Source organism: Myotis daubentonii, chromosome 7 (genome assembly GCF_963259705.1).
Source record: "Myotis daubentonii chromosome 7, mMyoDau2.1, whole genome shotgun sequence".
Taxonomy (NCBI): Eukaryota; Metazoa; Chordata; class Mammalia; order Chiroptera; family Vespertilionidae; genus Myotis; species Myotis daubentonii.
The window spans coordinates 13,424,302-13,442,631 of NC_081846.1; the positions used below are offsets into that span (position 1 = coordinate 13,424,302).

At 38.9% G+C, this 18,330-nt stretch overlaps 1 protein-coding gene across 1 annotated transcript in view; it reads right to left on the reverse strand.

Annotated features, from left to right (window-relative positions):
- Window positions 1-7,590: 7,590 nt before the first annotated feature.
- The window catches only part of NDUFS1 (NADH:ubiquinone oxidoreductase core subunit S1), a 30,051-nt gene continuing 19,311 nt past the window's right edge, over window positions 7,591-18,330 (reverse strand). Inside the window, exons 14-19 of the mRNA XM_059702889.1 lie at window positions 17,709-17,869; window positions 15,879-16,033; window positions 13,651-13,826; window positions 12,395-12,529; window positions 12,222-12,294; window positions 7,591-11,091 (exon numbers count right to left, since the gene is read on the reverse strand). Of these exons, the coding sequence (XP_059558872.1) occupies window positions 11,000-11,091; window positions 12,222-12,294; window positions 12,395-12,529; window positions 13,651-13,826; window positions 15,879-16,033; window positions 17,709-17,869 (792 nt within the window). The 3' untranslated portion in view covers window positions 7,591-10,999. The remainder of the gene's footprint in view (window positions 11,092-12,221; window positions 12,295-12,394; window positions 12,530-13,650; window positions 13,827-15,878; window positions 16,034-17,708; window positions 17,870-18,330) is intronic.

Sequence of the window (18,330 nt, forward strand, 5' to 3'; positions counted from 1 at the left end):
TAAACAAAACCCCAGAAACCTGCTTTCAGCCAGCCGGGATCTCAGAGCTGGAGTTGATACAGTGTTTTGATTATAGAACCCAAACAAACCAGATACCTGCTTTCAGCAGCCGAGCCTCAGAGCTAAAGCTGGCCCAGAATAAAAAAAGAAAAAAAGGAGCGGTTGGGAGCTTCAGTCACCCTCCAGCCTGAAAACAGCCCTCAGCCCCTCACCCAGACTGGCCAGGCACCCCAGTGGGGACCCCCACCCTGATCCAGGACACCCTTCAGGGCAAACTAGCCGGCCCACACCCATGTACCAGGCCTCTATCCTATATAGGAAAAGGGTAATATGCCTCCCAGCACCGGGATCAACGTGACAGGGGCCAGCGCCCAAACCCCCTGATCGCCCTGCGGCTCTGTGTGTGACAGGGTGTGGCACCCCAACCCGACTACCCCCCACAGGCCCTGCTCTGTGTGTGACGGGGTAGAGCCATAACCTCCCCATTGGCCCTGCCCTGAGTGTGAGAGTGGCGGCACCCCAACCCCCTGATCGGCCCTGCTCTGTGGGTGATAGAGGGCGGTGCCCCAACCCCCTGATCCGCCCTGCTCTGTGTGTGACAGGCCGGTGCCCCAGCTCCCCTATCGGCCCTACTCTGTGAGTGACAGCGGGGAGCTCCTCAACCCCCTGATGGGCCGTGCTCTGTGCGTGACGGTTCGGAGCCCCAACCCCCCTGATGGGCCCTGCTCTGTGCGTGACAGGGGGCATCAGCGCCCCAACCCCCTGATTGGCCCTGCTTTGAGTGTGATGGCACAGTGCCCCAATCCCCCAATCGGCCCTACCCTGAGTGTGACTGAGGGTGGCATCGCAACCTCCCGATCCACCCTGCTCTGTGCATGACAGGGCGGCGCCCCAACTCCCCAGTCAGCCCTGCTCTGATCCCGACCAGGGGCTGCACCTAGGGATTGGGCCTGCCCTCTGCCACCCGGGAGCAGGCCTAAGCCAGCAGGTCGTTATCTCCCGAGGGGTCCCAGGCTGCGAGAGGGCACAGGCCGGGCTGAGGGACCGCCCCTCCCCCCCGAGTGCACAAATTTTTGTGCACCGGGCCTCTAGTCCTATATAATAAAAGGCTAATATGCAAATAGACCGAATGGCAGAACTGGTCACTATGATGTGCACTGACCACCAGGGGGCATGCGCCAATCATGGCGGGCATTGGCAGCAGGCGGAAGAGCACAGAACATGGCGGGCTCACAGTTCCTTTCTAGGTGCATGAATTCGTGCACTGGGCCCCTAGTATAAATAATAAATATTTAGGGATAAGGCAAAGTGCTAAAAATTATTTTCCTTTTTTCAGAGAGGACAATAGTCTTTGCTTTGTAAAATTAATGAGTGGCCTTGAAAACTTTGTTCATTAATTTATTCATAAAATATTTACTATAATGGGCCTACCCGCTGAAAGTGCACTAAGACTAGAGAGAGAGGGAAAGAAACATTGATTGGTTGCCTCCTATACACACCCCAACTGGGACTCAAACCCACAACCTGGTTATGTGCCCTGACCAGTAATTGAACCTACAACCTTTTGGTGCATGGAGTAACACTCAACCACTGCGCCACACCAACCAGGGCCATGTAAGTGTTCTTAATGATACATATGAACAATGTATACATTCATATTTGTGCCTATAAAGCCACTGGTGGTAAATAAAGTAGATAGTATTTAAAATCTGTACTTTGCTGATGAAAAACACACACACAATTATTTAAATCAATCACTGGACTATCATGACCCAGGTCCCTTTTGCTTCCAGATTACCTGTCTACTCCTAATCAAATAACAGAAATGATATGAGGAAAGGACACTTAGATAATTATTCATCTGGTAAAGGACTAAGATGGCTTTCTAGTAGTTTTGCTAGTAAAATTTTAAATATGTCAAAATATAGTTTGTTGCCTCTGATAAAATGCTACCTCCTCAAAACAAATGATAAATTAGAAGAAACTTTTCTGTCCCCCAAAAAATGTGCTGCTCTCTGACCCTACAATGTCATTTCAAGGAATTTGTCCTTACAGATATACTTAGAAAAATATGCAAATATTTATGTATGAAAGGGCGAGGACTACACCCTCCATCTTATCCTGGATCCTCCATTTTTGGGCAGCCATGTGCTCGGCAAGGCTTCTTCCCGGAAGCCCAAGCCTCTGCTAGCCACACCCAGGATTTCTTTAAACTAACCAATGACAATCAAGGGACGTGCGTGCCATAGATATGACCACATTCTGTGTAACAAGACCCGACTTGCACCTGGCCAATCGGCAGGGCCCACAGTCATCTCTCCTCCCCTCACTCCAACCCCCCTATTAAACCCCTTTTTCCCACGGGGCTGGCACTCTTGTCTCACTGCTGTGTCGGTAGAGGCTGGGAGCCAGACCCGGGTTTGTATTAATAAAGACTCTCTGCTTTTGCATCGAACTTGGCTGGCTCCCTGTTGGTCTTTTGGGGATCCTGAAATCTGGGCATAACAATGTACAAGGATATTTATTATTGCATTATCTGTAAGAGTAAAAAAAATCTAGAGAAAGCCCTAAATATCCCATCAATAGGGAAGCGGTATAGCATAGTGGTTAAGAATTGCCTGGATTAAAATCCCATCTCCACAGTTCACTAGACGTGTGATTATGGACAAATTATCTCACTGTGCTTTTAGCTACCCATCTGTAAAGAGTTAAAAACAGGGTCTACTTCATTGGCTTGTGATAGTATTTTGAACAGTGCCTAATCCATTGTATATGTTCAATACATTTTGGTAATCATTATCTTTTAGGGGGATTAGGACACATTTTGGTAGAGACACACAATAGAATACTAGGCAACTATTTTAAAAAGAGAGCTCTATGTACTCTACTTAACCAGATGCTACCTCAGTTTGTCTCTCTCCAATGCCCAAGAAAAAACTTAGCTAGAGAGGAGCTAAATTTAAATTTAAATACACACACACACCTTTTTTGAGCTCTGGAGCAACATAAACTGTGAGGAGAGAAAAGAGTAGCCAATACTTTTGATGTATGTTTGGTGGTGGGTTCAGGAGAGAAAAGGGACCAGGGAAAGAATTATGAGGAAATTGAGATCTGGCATCTTTTTGGTCACTAACTGCATAGATATGCCTTACTACACCAGAAACTCTGGCAGAGACTAATTTCTCCACCGCTTATTGTATGCAATCATGCTGAGTCAGAGGGTGAGTCAGCCCTGCTCTCTGGAAGGGAAAAGGAATGACCTCTTCCCGGGCAGCCAGGCCAATTTAGGAAAATTCCTTGCCCAGTGCCCTAATCAGTAGCTTGGTGCCTGAGAAAAATTAACTTATTCCCAGGGTGAGCAGTTGGCTTGCTCTACTCAACCTTGAGGATCAGGCCTAATTCCAGTTAATAATCAGAATGTTCAAATTTAAGAGCATGTTGGGCACTGCCCAGGGAGAATAGAATAGGCACAGCCCTCAATTTGTAGCCTTAATTGTAAAGCGTTAAGGAAAATAACAGGTCACTGTATTGGAAGCATAGAAGCTCCTAATAGTCTGTTTGGTGGCTCGCTTGGCAGAAAGTTTTCTGCCCCCTTTAGGGTGGTTTTTCATTTTCCTTCTGAAAATTGCTTTTCTTGCATAGGGACTTAATGAATTAAACCACAAAACATGAACAGAAGAAACAATTCCAATAAAAAAGATCACAGTGGAATAAGATATGGACTCTCAAGACTCAAATATATTATTAAAAATGATTAGGTATCTTTTCTGGCAATCAATAGATTTCTACAGGGTAGCACACTTTCCTAAAATCACTCCCTTTCAAGTTACTTGTCCTAATATTCTAGATTTGGATGAAAATAACTCCAGTTTTATCAAAGGACAATATATTTTATAAACTGAGTCACAATGAAGGAGAGATGCAGAATATGAGATGACAATGACAAACTTGAACCTGTTGAGAATGTACCTTATGTATACATGGGAATGATGTGAAAGGAAAATGACAGAGCATTAGAGGCAAACCATAGAGGTATAGAGCGGAAGGAGTAAGGAACACATCCCATCAAAAGGAACAAAAGGTTTGAAGACAGACACACACAGGTGGCTAGTGAAATGTAGGATAAACAAGGAGAGGTCATAGGCCAGAGTATGGCTACACACAGGAGTTTTACGAATAATTCTAATTTCCCAAGGGAATGCTATTGCCCAAGGATACACCTCCTCACTCTCTCCGGGTTTGCAAGTGCAAAACAAGCCCCATCCCATGAAAGGGTGTGGCTGTTTGGTTCCTTCTACTAAGCAAACAGTAAACATCCACTTCATGCTTTATGGGAATTGAAGTTTGGGTTTTGGGAACTACGGGGAGGCATCTATTCTATTATTAACTTTACACCTGCAACACTACACCTCAGATAAAAACCTGGTTGCGCCCTAGCCAGTTTGACTCAGTGGATAGAGCATGGGCCTGCAGCCGAAGGTTCCCGGATTTGATTCCGGTCAAGGGCATGTACTTCGGTTGCAGGCTCCTGGTCAGGGCACATGCAGGAGGCAACCAATTGATGTGTTTCTCACACTAATATTTCTGCCTATCTTTCCCTCTCTTCCACTCTCTCTGAAAATCAATGAAAAAATATCCTTGGGTGAGGATTAAAAAAATAATAAACTTGAAAACCTGGTTGTTTCTAGTCTTAGAAGAAAAAAAAAGGCAAAAAAATGTTGGCCTTTATTCTTCTTGGCAGGGGAAGTTGAGGTTAATGGAATTTAGTCATGCTTTACTGCTCCTTTTAGACTTCCAAAGTTATCCCAGGATTTCCCAGCAGCAAAGTAGATGCTTCTGTTCTAGAACAATGGGCCAAGGTCACCTTACCCGAGGAACATGAGGAAAACCCGAGTCTTGGAAGAATGTAAAGACCGCAGTAGGTTCAGTTTCCTGTCCTACTTTGATCTTGTGGCTTATCACAATCTTTTTTTAATTTAGAAAATAATTTATATTAATAATGTATAGTACACTATCAGGCAGGGAGGTTATTTGTCCTGCTGAAGAAGATGGTAAATCCTGTAAAGTGGAAGTGGAATAGAAGACATTGGGCTCCACTACTGTAATCAAACTGTGATACTAAATATGTTACATGAAGAAGACTACTTCATTTGGACCTGGTATGTAACCCACCTACAACAACCTAAGATGGATAATCTATAAGCAACCTAACAAAGACCAAGTTAATTTCCTCCTATATATAGCCTTAATACCATGAAGAGCATTTCAGTTCCAATGTGCCAAGGTTCTTGAGCTATATTTAGAAGCTTAAAGAATTTGAGACAAAGTGAAGGGCCTCAAAGCTTGTTTTTGTTTTTTTTGTTGTTTTTTTTAAGAGCGGAAAAGAGAGAAACATCAATTTGTTGTTCCACTTATTTATGCATTCATTGGTTGATTTTTGTATTAGCCCTGACTGGGGATTGAATCCATGAGCTTGGTGTATTGGACGATGGTCTAACTGAACTACCCAGCCAGGGCCTAGCTCTATCTATATGATAGGGGAGTTACCAACTCTATATTGGATATAAAAGCAAGAGAGTTGGGTTATGTGGTAAGTAAATCAGAAAATAGTTATAGATTAACTATTAATTTCATTTTATAATTATGGTCTATTTTTTTTCTCTGTATCTTCCTCTTCATTACTGCAGTACATATCACACAGGGCCTCTGGCAGGAAGTAATTGTCCCCCGATATCTACCCTTGTAGTGGTTTAATTCTTTGACCCTCTTCCCATCAAAAGATGGGATGTGTGTTTCCTCCCCTTGAATATGGGTGGGCTCTGACCAATAAAGTACAGAGGAAGTGATGCTATTTATGTAACTTCTGAGGTTCAGTCGTAAGAAGCCTTTAGCATTCTCCTAGGTCTCTAGGAATCTCTTGTTCCTGAAGCCCTAACCACCCTGTCAATACAACTATCCTGAGGTCACGAGTACATGCTCTGGAAGATAATCCCATCTGAACCTGTCTTCCCAACATTCCAGCCCAGGAGCCAAACAGGGGAGTGAAGATGCTATCTGCAGACTGAGTCCTCCACCCACAGTTGCTCCAGTCCTCAGCTATTACTCATCCCCAAACATCTCTGCTGTGCTTTCTGTATTTTGAACCCAGGGAACCTCATGAATCTAAGACGACGGTTGTTGTTTTACACCACTAAGTTTTGGGGTGGTTTGTTACACAGCAAAAGATAACTAAAACACCTTTAGAATCTCTGTGTGTTTTGGGTAGATGGCTGGCTAGTTAGAGGCTGTATTTCCTAACCTCCTCTCGTGCAGGGGAATGTGGTTATAAGTCTTGCCTGTGGGATGTGAGTGGAAATGATGCAATAAAGCCAATAAAACATTAAATGGCACACTTCCTCTCCCTCTTCCACTCCTTTCGGCTGAGACAGTGATAACTGGAGCAGCTACCTGGGATCCACAGACATTGCGTTTGGCTGTCACAGATTAGCTTCCCCAGGCAGCGGACTCAGCAGAGTTTAGAGTTCAGAATATTTAAAAGTTTCCCAGGGATCAACACCTAAAGGGAGGGGAAGAAAGCAGGAGTGGCAAAGTTAAAAGCTGGGTTGCAATGCAGACCCAGTGACAGCCTCAGCCAACCCCCCAGAGAGCTCAGGAGCTAAAACAGCCCTTCAGAATTGCCCCCCATTGGGTCTAAATGGCCTTTATACTCCCACATGTATCAGTCATTGGATATGGGTCATCCTGTCCTATGCTTTTGTTAAGTTATAATTATAACATATTAGTTGTCTATTAGGGAGTAACTAACCCAAAACATAGCGGCTAAACCCAACATTTATCATCTTCCAGTGTCTGTGTGTAAAGAATTCAGAAATGTGTACAGGGTTGCAGTTAAGCTGCTGGCTGAGGCTTCAGTCATCTCAACTCGACTGGGGACCAAAGGACTCCGTTCACTCACTTGGTTGCTGACAGGGCTCCTCCTTACCATGGCCTTCCTCCTCAGGCTGCCTGTGTTCTCACCACGTGCAGTTGGTGGTCTGGGAGGGGAGAATCAGAGAGTCCAAGACAGAAGCCACAGTCAGACCAGCCCGTCCTCAAGGAGAGGGGTTACATAAGGATGGAATCCCAGCGGCCAGGGACACGGGGGCAGGCTCAGAGGCTGCCTACCACGCACAGCACACACACAATTTTGTATCCTGCCTTTTTCAGTTTTCATCAACTTAAATGTTTTGTTTTGCTACATGTTCTTCATTAAAAAAATGTTTTTAAAAATTATGAAAGCAACATTTAATCCCCCTCCCTGCTGAAAGCAATATTCTTGTAAAAAATTTCAAATGTGTAAATGATACATCTGTAAAACTTTTTTTTTATGCTTTCCTATTAGTTGAAGAACCCAGAGGTATCTACAATTAAGTTTTATTAATCTGCTGAGAAACTTTACATATATATATACACACAGTACTGTGCATTTAATGTTCTTAATATATCTTGGAGCTTTTTTCATATCACCATGTAAAGATCTGGGTCATTCTTTTTAACATTGGAATATTTCATTTCATGATTAAAAATACGTTAAGCAGTCTCCTACTGATAGACATTTAAATTTTTTATTCATCTAGCAAAAAGATGCAAATGTACATTCTTACCCATGTGTCTTTGCAAACTCATGCTGGTATAACTTTAGGATTAATTCCTGGGAAGTAGAATTCCTGGGTCTAAGAAATGCACATTTAAAATTCTTTTTAAAATATATTTTATTGATTTTTTAGAGAGGGGAGAGGGATAGAGAGTTAGAAACATCGATGAGCTGCCTCCTGCACACTCCCTACTGGGGATGTGCCTACAACTAAGGTATATGCCTTTGACCAGAATCAAACCTGGGACCCTTCAGTCCGCAGGCCGACACCCTATCCACTGAGCCAAACCAGTTAGGGCTGCACATTTAAAATTTTAATGGATATACAGTGTATGACTGTGTGTCTCTAAATAATGGCTAACACTGAGTATCAGTAAATTAAAAAATTTTGTCAGGTCCAGCCATGGCCAACACTGAATTATGTACATACCTGTATTAGACTGTTATGACATTAGTGTAATTGATGTTTACATACCTTTTATTACAGGGTTAGCTCCTTGAGGCACAAACTTAACTGCATTTCTTTTTGTAATCCTAGTACTTACTATCATACTTGCCACACAGTAGATACTCTGCAAATGTTTAATAAATGTCAGAGTTGAATTTAAGGCTTTGAGAAATCACAAAACCACAAAACCTGCCTCCAATTTGACCCTTATTCTCTCTGGCCTTCATTTTCACAATTACAAAATGCATGTATAAGACTAGATTTTTCTAGTCCTTTTTAGATACAACATTATATGCTTCTGAGAAGTAAATTGTTATCTTCTGATCTCTTTACATACCAATTTAAAATTAAATATTATAATCTAATCCTAGACCATACATTTGCCATATTTTTCTTTTTGTTTTTGGGTTTTATTGCCATATTTTTCAATACCAATGTATTGCTTTTCCGTTTAAGTTATTTTGACAAATCAGTCATAGGTAGGTCTCTATCTTTAATCTTCAAAATTTTTCAGTGGTATAAAACCACAAGAAAACACATTAAGCAATGAGTATTTGGTTCTGAGATCCTTGTTTTCTTAAAATATGGACCCTAAGTATAGTCACAGTTTTCTAACATTTTTGTCTCTTGGGCTAAATTAAATAAGCAAACTGATTAGAGTACTATGCAATTGTGAAAATAGTTTGAAATACTGGTTATCAAAAATTATTAGGGAATTATCAGCTATTTTCATATTTTTATAAAATGTCACTATATATGTATATACACAATTTTTTGTTCCAACAGATCCTTATATCTTTTTCATGTCCACTTGTTTCCAAAAGTTGTCAATCACAAACATAAGGTCTAGCCATGCTAAAAGAAGCCTTATAAAGTGACCTAAAAAATAGTGTGTCATATTTATGTATAGCATTAACTTCTGCATGAATCATAATTTTTAGCCACACCATTGGTAATGGGTGACTTTGCTAATGACATTTTAACAGTAGTCATGAATGACAATGTTAACATTTACATATTAACTTTAGTTCCTCTGTCCTTGGGAGCCTGACTAGTGGTGGGGTAATTTGTTTGGGCAGCAGTAAGGCTGACAGTTTATATCAGCCAAAGCTTTACGTTGGCAAAAGAATCCACGCATCCACTTCCATGCACATCAACAGCTCTAACTCCCCTTCACTGCCTTTCCTATCACGAGCACACAGTCTCCCCTCTTCTGACAGCACCATTTTATGCTTTGCTCTTTTTTAAGGGTTAGAATCCAACAACCAGTAAGTTTTACAATGACTGGTAAAAATTCCATCCATTATTAAAAATAAGCAGAATTCTGTACAATTAATTTTCACAACCATGGTGAGATACTGTAGTAGCAGTATTTCACTGACTGGGTTGACCCTGACCAAGTTACTTAATTACTCTGAGCTTTAGTGAAGAAATGTTTTTCTTTTAAAAGATACAATCTGGAGCTCACATTAGACATGACCTTCCTTTACAATCAATGGAATTGAGTTTATATCAGAAAAGCAGAAAGGAATAATCAGGAAAGCAGAAAGGGATAATAAAACAAAAGGATTCTGAACGTGAATTTTGAAAAAATTTAATATAGCTTTAGATTACCGCCAAGATTAGCTGTAAAATTTTTCCTTTGTGTTTTGACAATTAAAAATTATGAAAGCTATTAGTTTATTTTCTATTACTGGAAATTTATCTGACTTAATACTATACATGGTACTAATATAATGAATATGAAACATCAATGAAGACCTACATTATAGATCTCTTCAGACCTCCCTCATTCCCGGTGGGTCTATGTACGTGTAATCTATTATCCAAAGAAAAATGTCACATAACCACCATGACATTATATAAACAGGTACAAGAGAATACAGAAAAATGTGTTACCCATTAAGCTCCTCAATACCAATTCTTAGAATATGCATCAATGGCAGGGAATTATGTGTAGCAGTTAAGAACAATATATTTTGGAGTCAGACAGAACTCAGCTTGAGTCTGACTTTTTTGTTGTGGCCTTGAGCAAGCTACCTAATATTACCTGCGCTTCAGTTTCTTCACCTGTAAAATGAGATACTACTACCTCACAGGGTCAGAGCAAGGACAAAACAAGATAATACATGTAGCTTAGTGGTTACCTCGCACACAGAACAAGTTGAATAACCATTAGCTATCGTTATTATAATTTTCCAGGATACATACAGTATATGATTATGTATTTTTTCTATGTACCCACCCTGACAGAATGCTTAAATCTTTATTTTAACAATAAAAAAGGGGGTCCTGCCCTCGCCAGTGTGCTCAGTGGTTAGAGTGTCAGCCTGCACACTGAAGGGTTATGAGTTTGATTCTCGGTCAAGGGCACAAACCTGGGTTACAAGTTCGATTCTGGCCCCAGTTGGGGCTCGTGCAAAGGCAACCAATTGATGTGTCTCTCTTACATCAATATTTCTCCCTCCCTCCCTCCCTTCCTCCCTCCTTCTCTCCCACTCTCTCTAAAAATAAATGGAAAAAACAGGTGAGGATTAACAAAAAAACCAAAACAAATTAAAAAAGGGGTCCTAATGGAAGCTTTGCTTCTTTAACCCATTTACAAACATAAATGACCTATAAAGATAAACAAAAATTCATATTTTAAGGATTTTCTTTGTATTCATCACAAAGACTATTAATGCTTTTACATGAAAAAGCATCAGTGTACATGTTTATTAAACTATTTAATGTTTACACACAACACAAACATTCTTGGAAGCTCCAAGTTCTTTGATGATTGCAATATTGTTTTCAAATAAGCATGATAGAACCTTAAATATTACATCATTCAGATTATTTTTTAAAGAGAGAAACCTCTAAGAGATCACTCCAACATAGTTGTCCATTAAGTATTTGTAGCAAAACTGGTAGATGTTTCAGCATATGGATGGTTCCTCTACTGCCTGGGCACCCTCTGTGACAGCTTTAACACATTTGGCCATTGTCTGTGAGGCTCTGCTAATTGAATCTGAAAGAGATTTTAAAAAGTTGGACTTTGATAATACAACTTTAAAAAAGCACACAGTAAAACTCTGTTTCACATATTCAGGAACAAAAAAAAAAAGGCTATATAAAATTATGCAACTATGTGTAAATTTTGTGAGATCAACCAACAAATTCAGAGGATAAGCCCCTTATTAGCTAAATGCTTTTAATAAGTATTCCTAGGTATGATTAAATAATTACATACAGCAAACAATGTGCCAGTATGCAACAATTAAACATATTATAGAAAAGCATTAAAGACTCTGGAAAAATATGTGAATATATACTGTAATTGAAAAAATGCATTCAATTGTACACTTTATGGGTAAATTTCATGGCATATGAATTACATTTCAACAGCTATAAAAAGCAAACAAAAAACCCATAGTAACTGAATAATCTGGTTTTGTTAGAATAATATATGTATATATCCCCGAGTGATTGGCCAAAATGTTAAAAATAAATATAGTTATTTCTGAGTAGTGGGGTCATAGTGAGTTTTTCTTGCTATTTTTAGCTTAGGCATATATTCTACAATGAATACAACTTTTATAACATTACTAAACATCCTATTAAAAATAATCTTAGATATAAATTGTACCAAAAAAGTTAAAATATACTCCTACCTGCTTTTAGATATAAAAAAATGTTTAAATCATCTATCAAGTACCTCATAACCTAGATGTTATATCAAGTGTTGTAAGATGTGCAGTAAACAAGTTTCAGTTAGTCTGCATTCCTTAAAAACATTCCTAACCCCTTCCATCAGAAGCACCATTTAACACGTTTCACCACTGAAGTATTTTGATTCTTCTACTGTAATTCTCAGGAAAACTTTCACAGAAAAACTCTCCCTAAATTGCTACACAGTGATACTAAATACAACAGTAAAATTTTATATTTAAAATCTGTTAACTTTTCCTGCATTTTCAAACTCTGCTTACATTTTAGAAAAGGGAATTACAGTAAAATCAGAAAATACGAATTATACCAGTTCTGATGTTTTAAAATCTTCAAAAATTAAAAATATTAAATACTAACAGGTTGTAATCACAATGCTGAATTATTCCTTACCACCTTTCATACTTGCCAGTCATGTTGACAATTGCATACCTGTCATATAGAAGTCTTTTATTGTTAGCTGAGGTGGAACAAGAGGATCAGCAAGTAGTTGCTGGTTCACTAGCTGCAAAAGAGGAGTAAGAGATCAATAATAGTATTAAAAAGTACTACTGTTCCACTGAAGGATACACTATTATGAAAACTGCATATAAGTAAGTTTTTACCTTGGAGAGCTCACTTGCTTGCTGGAAATAATTAGCTCCTTCAACATCATCATATCGAACAAGATTAGGAGAGACTTCTTCCAATCTGTTCCTTACTTGATCCAGAGTATCATATGGAAGAGTTATGCCTGCTATCTATAACATATCAGGACCCAAAAATTGACATAAAGCTTTAATACTTAAAATTTTCAAATACTATATGGGTGGGCAAAAGTAGGTTCACAACTGTTTATATGAAGAATACAATAATGAATAAATAATAATCTCTCTATATATATAAGGCTAATATGCAAAGTGTCCCCTCGGGAGTTTGACTGGGAGTTCTATTGCTCACTATGACGTGTGCTGACCACCAGGGGGCGGCATGGAACAAAGGAAGGCCTCACAGGCAGCTGGAAGGCCCCAATCAGCCCTGATCTCTGGCCAGGCCTAAAGACCCTACCCGTTCACGAATTTCATGCCCCGGGCCTAGAATAAATGCTGTGTTGCACATACAACTGTAAACCTATTTTTGCTCATCCCTGTAAGTAACTGCGACTATGGTGAAATACACAGTACTACTGAAAATCTACTGGTGTCCATTAGTGTGTAAATTAAGCAAGGGGGTAAGAGGAGAACACAATTGTAAAAAACACTGGTAATCCATAAATAGCTGTCAGTACATTAGTAATTTATCTTTAGAAAATAGACTGATTATGAAATAAATGATTGAAGAGATAATGCTATGCCTAAAAGTGACTGACTGTTTGTTATTGATCATATACAGCTTATAAACAACTGTACATTATTTTATTTTATTTTTTATTTTTTATTTTTTTAAAATATATTTTTATTGATTTTTTACAAAGAGGAAGGGAGAGAGATAGAGAGTTAGAAACATCGATGAGAGAGAAACATCGATCAGCTGCCTCCTGCACATCTCCTACTGGGGATGTGCCCGCAACCCAGGCACATGCCCTTGACCGGAATCGAACCTGGGACCCTTCAGTCCGCAGGCCGACGCTCTATCCACTGAGCCAAACCGGTTTCGGCAACTGTACATTATTTTAAATCTCATGATTCTTTTTATAGTAAAAAGAGTTAAAAGAAATATAAGACAAGTCAAAAATTAAAATACCAATTTAAAATTTCCATTTTTTAAACACATTTTCCCTATAGAGATAATTCAAATCATCTTTGCATTACAGACTTGGGTCTTCCTTGACTTTGAAAACCATTCTGACAAACTAACATGTCAAGCAACCAAGAATAAATACCTCCGAGAGGGCTCTTAAAATTTTCCAGTCTTCTCTCGCCAAGCCAGGAGGGGTCACTGCTACTTTAGTCTGCTGAGCTCGGCCCTCAGTATTGACATAAGTAGCAGACTTCTCCGTGTAAGCTGCGCCTGGGAGAATAACATCAGCTATAGGAGCTCCAACATCACCGTGATGTCCTGTGAAAAGATGGATAATGGCAAACAACATTTTAGTAAAAAACTGATCAGGTACTATTACATGAACATAGTAAACATTTTTAAAATTATAAAAGTGTTTTAAAAATAAAAATACAATACTGAAACACTGGAATAAAGATTAAAACCAACCTTGCCCACAACTCAACTTCCTTCCCAAAGAAAATTACTGTTAAAGTACTTGATATGTATCTTCCCAGATTATTGTTTGCAAATACACAAATATGTATCTCATACACATATATAGTGACAACTAGGTATATTATATTATTTCTCTTGATGATTATAAAGTGAAAATGCTCAGATGAATGTTAGTGAAATTTGGTAAAGTAGACTGAAATGGTGGAGAAACAAAAAGTGAACAACAAGAATAAGACAGTAATAACACTGAAAAGGGTATATACAGAGAATTATAAAAAATAGTATAATGAATCACTAATAGTTTAACAAACTGTTGGGGGGGGAGAAATTAAATGAAGAATTATAGCACAACATATAAACTTTTTCATTTGTGTACATGCTTGTATATGCATAGGAAAATGTATGGAGCATGCATATCAAAACCACAATCACCCTGGCCGGGTAGCTCAGTTGGTTGGAGCGTCATTCCCATATGCCAAGGTTGTGGGTTTGAGCCTGGTCAGGGCACATACAAGAATCAGCCAATGAATGCATAAATAAGTAGAGCAGCAAATCTCTCTCTCAATAATAAAAATTTAAAAATAAATCACTTAACAAACAACAACAAACCACAATCAATAATTATCTCTGGATAGAACTAGAATTTGAGTTTATGCATTTCGGTTTAACTTCATCAAACTAAAGATACAAACTACTTCCATGAAAAGCCTATTGTAAATTTATGGTGTTTATGTGTAAAATGAAGTGGAAAATTAAGTAATACTTTTTTTTCTCTGTAAAATATCGAAAAAACTCTGGACTCTATTTATTCCAGGGAAATTTGATTTCATTTCATACAATGAATGAGAGTTCAAGAAAATGAGTCAAATATTTTAAAAAAGCCCAAGGAGCACTATTAAATATGATGCATTAAAGTCCTGTAATACAGGACTCATGATTTTTAACCTTTTTTTTTTAAATATATTTTATTGATTTTTTACAGAGAGGAAGGGAGAGAGAGAGTTAGAAACATCGATGAGAGAGAAACATCGATCAGCTGCCTCCTGCACATCTCCCACTGGGGATATGCCCGCAACCCAGGTACATGCCCTTGACCGGAATCGAACCCGGGACCTTTCAGTCCGCAAGCCGATGCTCTATCCACTGAGCCAAACCGGCTTTGGCGATTTTTAACGTTTTTACATGGTTTCTTTGAAAAGCTGAATTTTAATGTTATATAATATCTCATTGTATAAATAAACCAGAATTTAACCATTCCTATTACTAGGAGTATTTAAGTTTAATTCTGTTATTAAATCACATCAAGTAATAATTCTTAATAGCAGTACCAACTGTCTATACTAATAGAGGAATATGCAAATTTTCCAGGACGCCTTCACGTAACAATCAATCAGGACAGGGGTAGGTGCAGGGGCACGGCGGAGAGCTCTCAGCAGCCTGCGCCCGGGTTCTGAAGGGTGTGGAGAGGAAGGGAGAGCAGATAGGCAGTTAGGGGGATCAGGCCAGGAGGGGAGAGCAGTTAGGGGGATCAGGCTGACAGGGGTGAGCAGTTAGGGCCATCAGGCTGGCAGAGGAGCAGTTAGGGGCAATAGGCAAGCAAGCAGGTGAGCAGTCAGGAGCCAGTGGTTCTGGATTGCAAGAGGGATCCCGGATTGGAGAGGGTGCAGGCTGGGCTGAGGGACGCCCCCCCCCCACACCTCCCCGTGCATGAATTTTGTGCACTGGGCCTTTTAACAAATAAAACCTTTAACTTGGTTTTAAAAATATTGGGAGGGTGTGTGGGGGAAACTCCTGAATGGAAAATATTCAATCCACTGAATATATTGCCATTCAGTTTCTACAATACACAGTGTACTATTCTCTTCTGTTTCTGGTGTCACAGATGCTACTTACCTTGATAAATAATGAAACAATCCTTTGGCAAATCCTGTCGAGTGATACAACCTCCATCTGCTCCGAGGAGAAATAACACTTTGGGAGGGTTCTTTCGAATTGCTTCCACCCCAGGCTTATACCCAAGGTCTAAAGCAGCTACTTGGCTTGCAATCCTGTAGAATTAGGAATTTTTAGCATAAGTACCATGTTTCACTATAAAAAATTAAATGAGTCCTGGCCGGTGTGGCTCAGTTGGTAGGAGCATTGTTCCATACACCGAAAGGTCAAAGGTCAAGGCTTCCATTCCTAGGTTGCCGTTTCTATCCTCAGCTGATCAGGGTGTTAATGGAAGACAACTGATCGATATTTCTTTCTCACATTGATGCTTTGCACTCTCTCCCCCCTTTCCTCTCTCTCGGAAAATCAATGAAAATATCCTCAGGTTTAAAAAAAAAATTCAATGTGATACCTAAACCATCCCTCACCTTTTTTATCCATTTAAAACAGATGTCAAAAGCAGAAACAATAGTCTTTTACTTTTAAGAATGGCTAAAAAACAAACAAACAAACAAGATGTCTAGGACACTGTGTTTCTTCCTTAGCTAATATTTAATGAAATAATTTTGGAAGCTTTCTGCCAATTGCAATTGTTTTAAGTTGATTCTTATTCAATACAGTTAAGCCATAAAACACATGATAAGCCAAACACAGTAAATTAGAGAAAAATGGGTGATTTTGAAAGCCAAAAGGGATAAATTTAAACACACTCATAAAACTGTAATTCAGAGAAAACATAATGAATACAATGGTGTATGTCTTTATGGAATTTTTTTCTGTGAACATATGTAACTCTCATAAGCAGAAAATAATCTTTTAAAAAATATAGATGTTTCTCTCTCACACTGATGTTTCTCTTTCTCCCTCTCCCAATTCTCTCTCTCTCCAATCTATGGAAACATATTCTCTGGTGAGGATTAAAAAAAATTCATAGCTGAATCCTTTGCAGAAACTGACCAACTGATCCTAAAATTCATAAGGACTGCAAAAGACCCAGAATAGCCAAACCTATCTTAAAAATGCAAGTTGTGCCCAGCCAGCATGGCTCAGTGGTTGAGTGTTGACCTATGAACCAGGAGGTCACAGTATGATTACTGATCAGGACACATGCCCAGGTGTGGGCTCAAACCCCAGTGTGAAGTGTGGAGGCAGTCAATCAATGATTCTCTCTAATCATTGATGTTTCTCTCTCTCTCTTCCTCTCTATAAAAATCAATAAAAATATATTCTTTAAATTATTTCTAATAACAGGAAGAAATTTTTATTTGGTAGTAAGAATCAAAATGAGGACACAAAATTGTATGCATAGTATGATTCCAACTATATTATTTTACACGGAAAATAAAAGACCAGACAAGAGTACACCAAAATAGCAATAGTAATTATCTACAGATAGTGGAATAAAGAAAACTTTTATTTCATACACTTTTTTCTCTTTCGAAACTGTCTTAAACTTGCATTGTTAATATACTCACCAAAAAACTTCAGATATATTCTCAGTAAGTTAGCTCACATTTTCATCATTTAATCAAAGACATTGCAATTTTTGAAACAAGTTATACTGATTCAGATTTTCAAGATTTCTCAGCACTTAACTGAAAATTTGGATATTTAAAAATTTTTTTATTATCTTGGGTATTTCTCACAAAGAAAGTAAAGGTTTCTATTTCATACCAGCTAAGATAATGTTGTTAAATATTAAGTTGTTTGTAAATCTAAATGTGACAATGTAACACACTTATACACAAAATTACTTGAATTTTATATTATGTAAAACAATACTCAACATACCTATGTAGGATATTCATAACTTTCCAATCACCAGCAACACCACTGCTCATCCGAATCTTTTGAGCAATGCTGGAAACAGCTGCAAGAATCGCTGCCCCATCATTTCTTTGGAGCGCAGAACTACCTAAAACCACCATAGGTTTTTTAGCTTCCTTTAAGACCTATTAAAAAAAAATTTTGTAACTTTTATGAAAAACACATGAAAAGTAAACTTAACCAAATTTGAATCTACAATATGTTGTCCCCAAGTTTAGTCAACATACATATAGCCACAATTAATCACATTGCCAATGCTATGTGAAATGATTAAACAAGTACCACGAGATAAAACGGATTTTCTAAAAGTAAGCATTGGAAATCAAAATCCAACCCAAACAACTTTGATCAGGAAGACTGAGTCAGAGGAATTGGGGAATGTTCCCGACTGAGATTCCGATGGTACTGTGTAACAGGAGAAACCATGCTAAGGTATCATGTCTACTGTCTTCTGTCTACTCACCAGGTCCCAGACAGGGAGGGGGGGTGGTAGGGAAAGCAATGATCCCTAGATCCCAATGCAGTTTGCTTTCAAACATAGCAACTTCCTGAATGCCAAACATAGCAACTTCCTGAATGCCAAAGA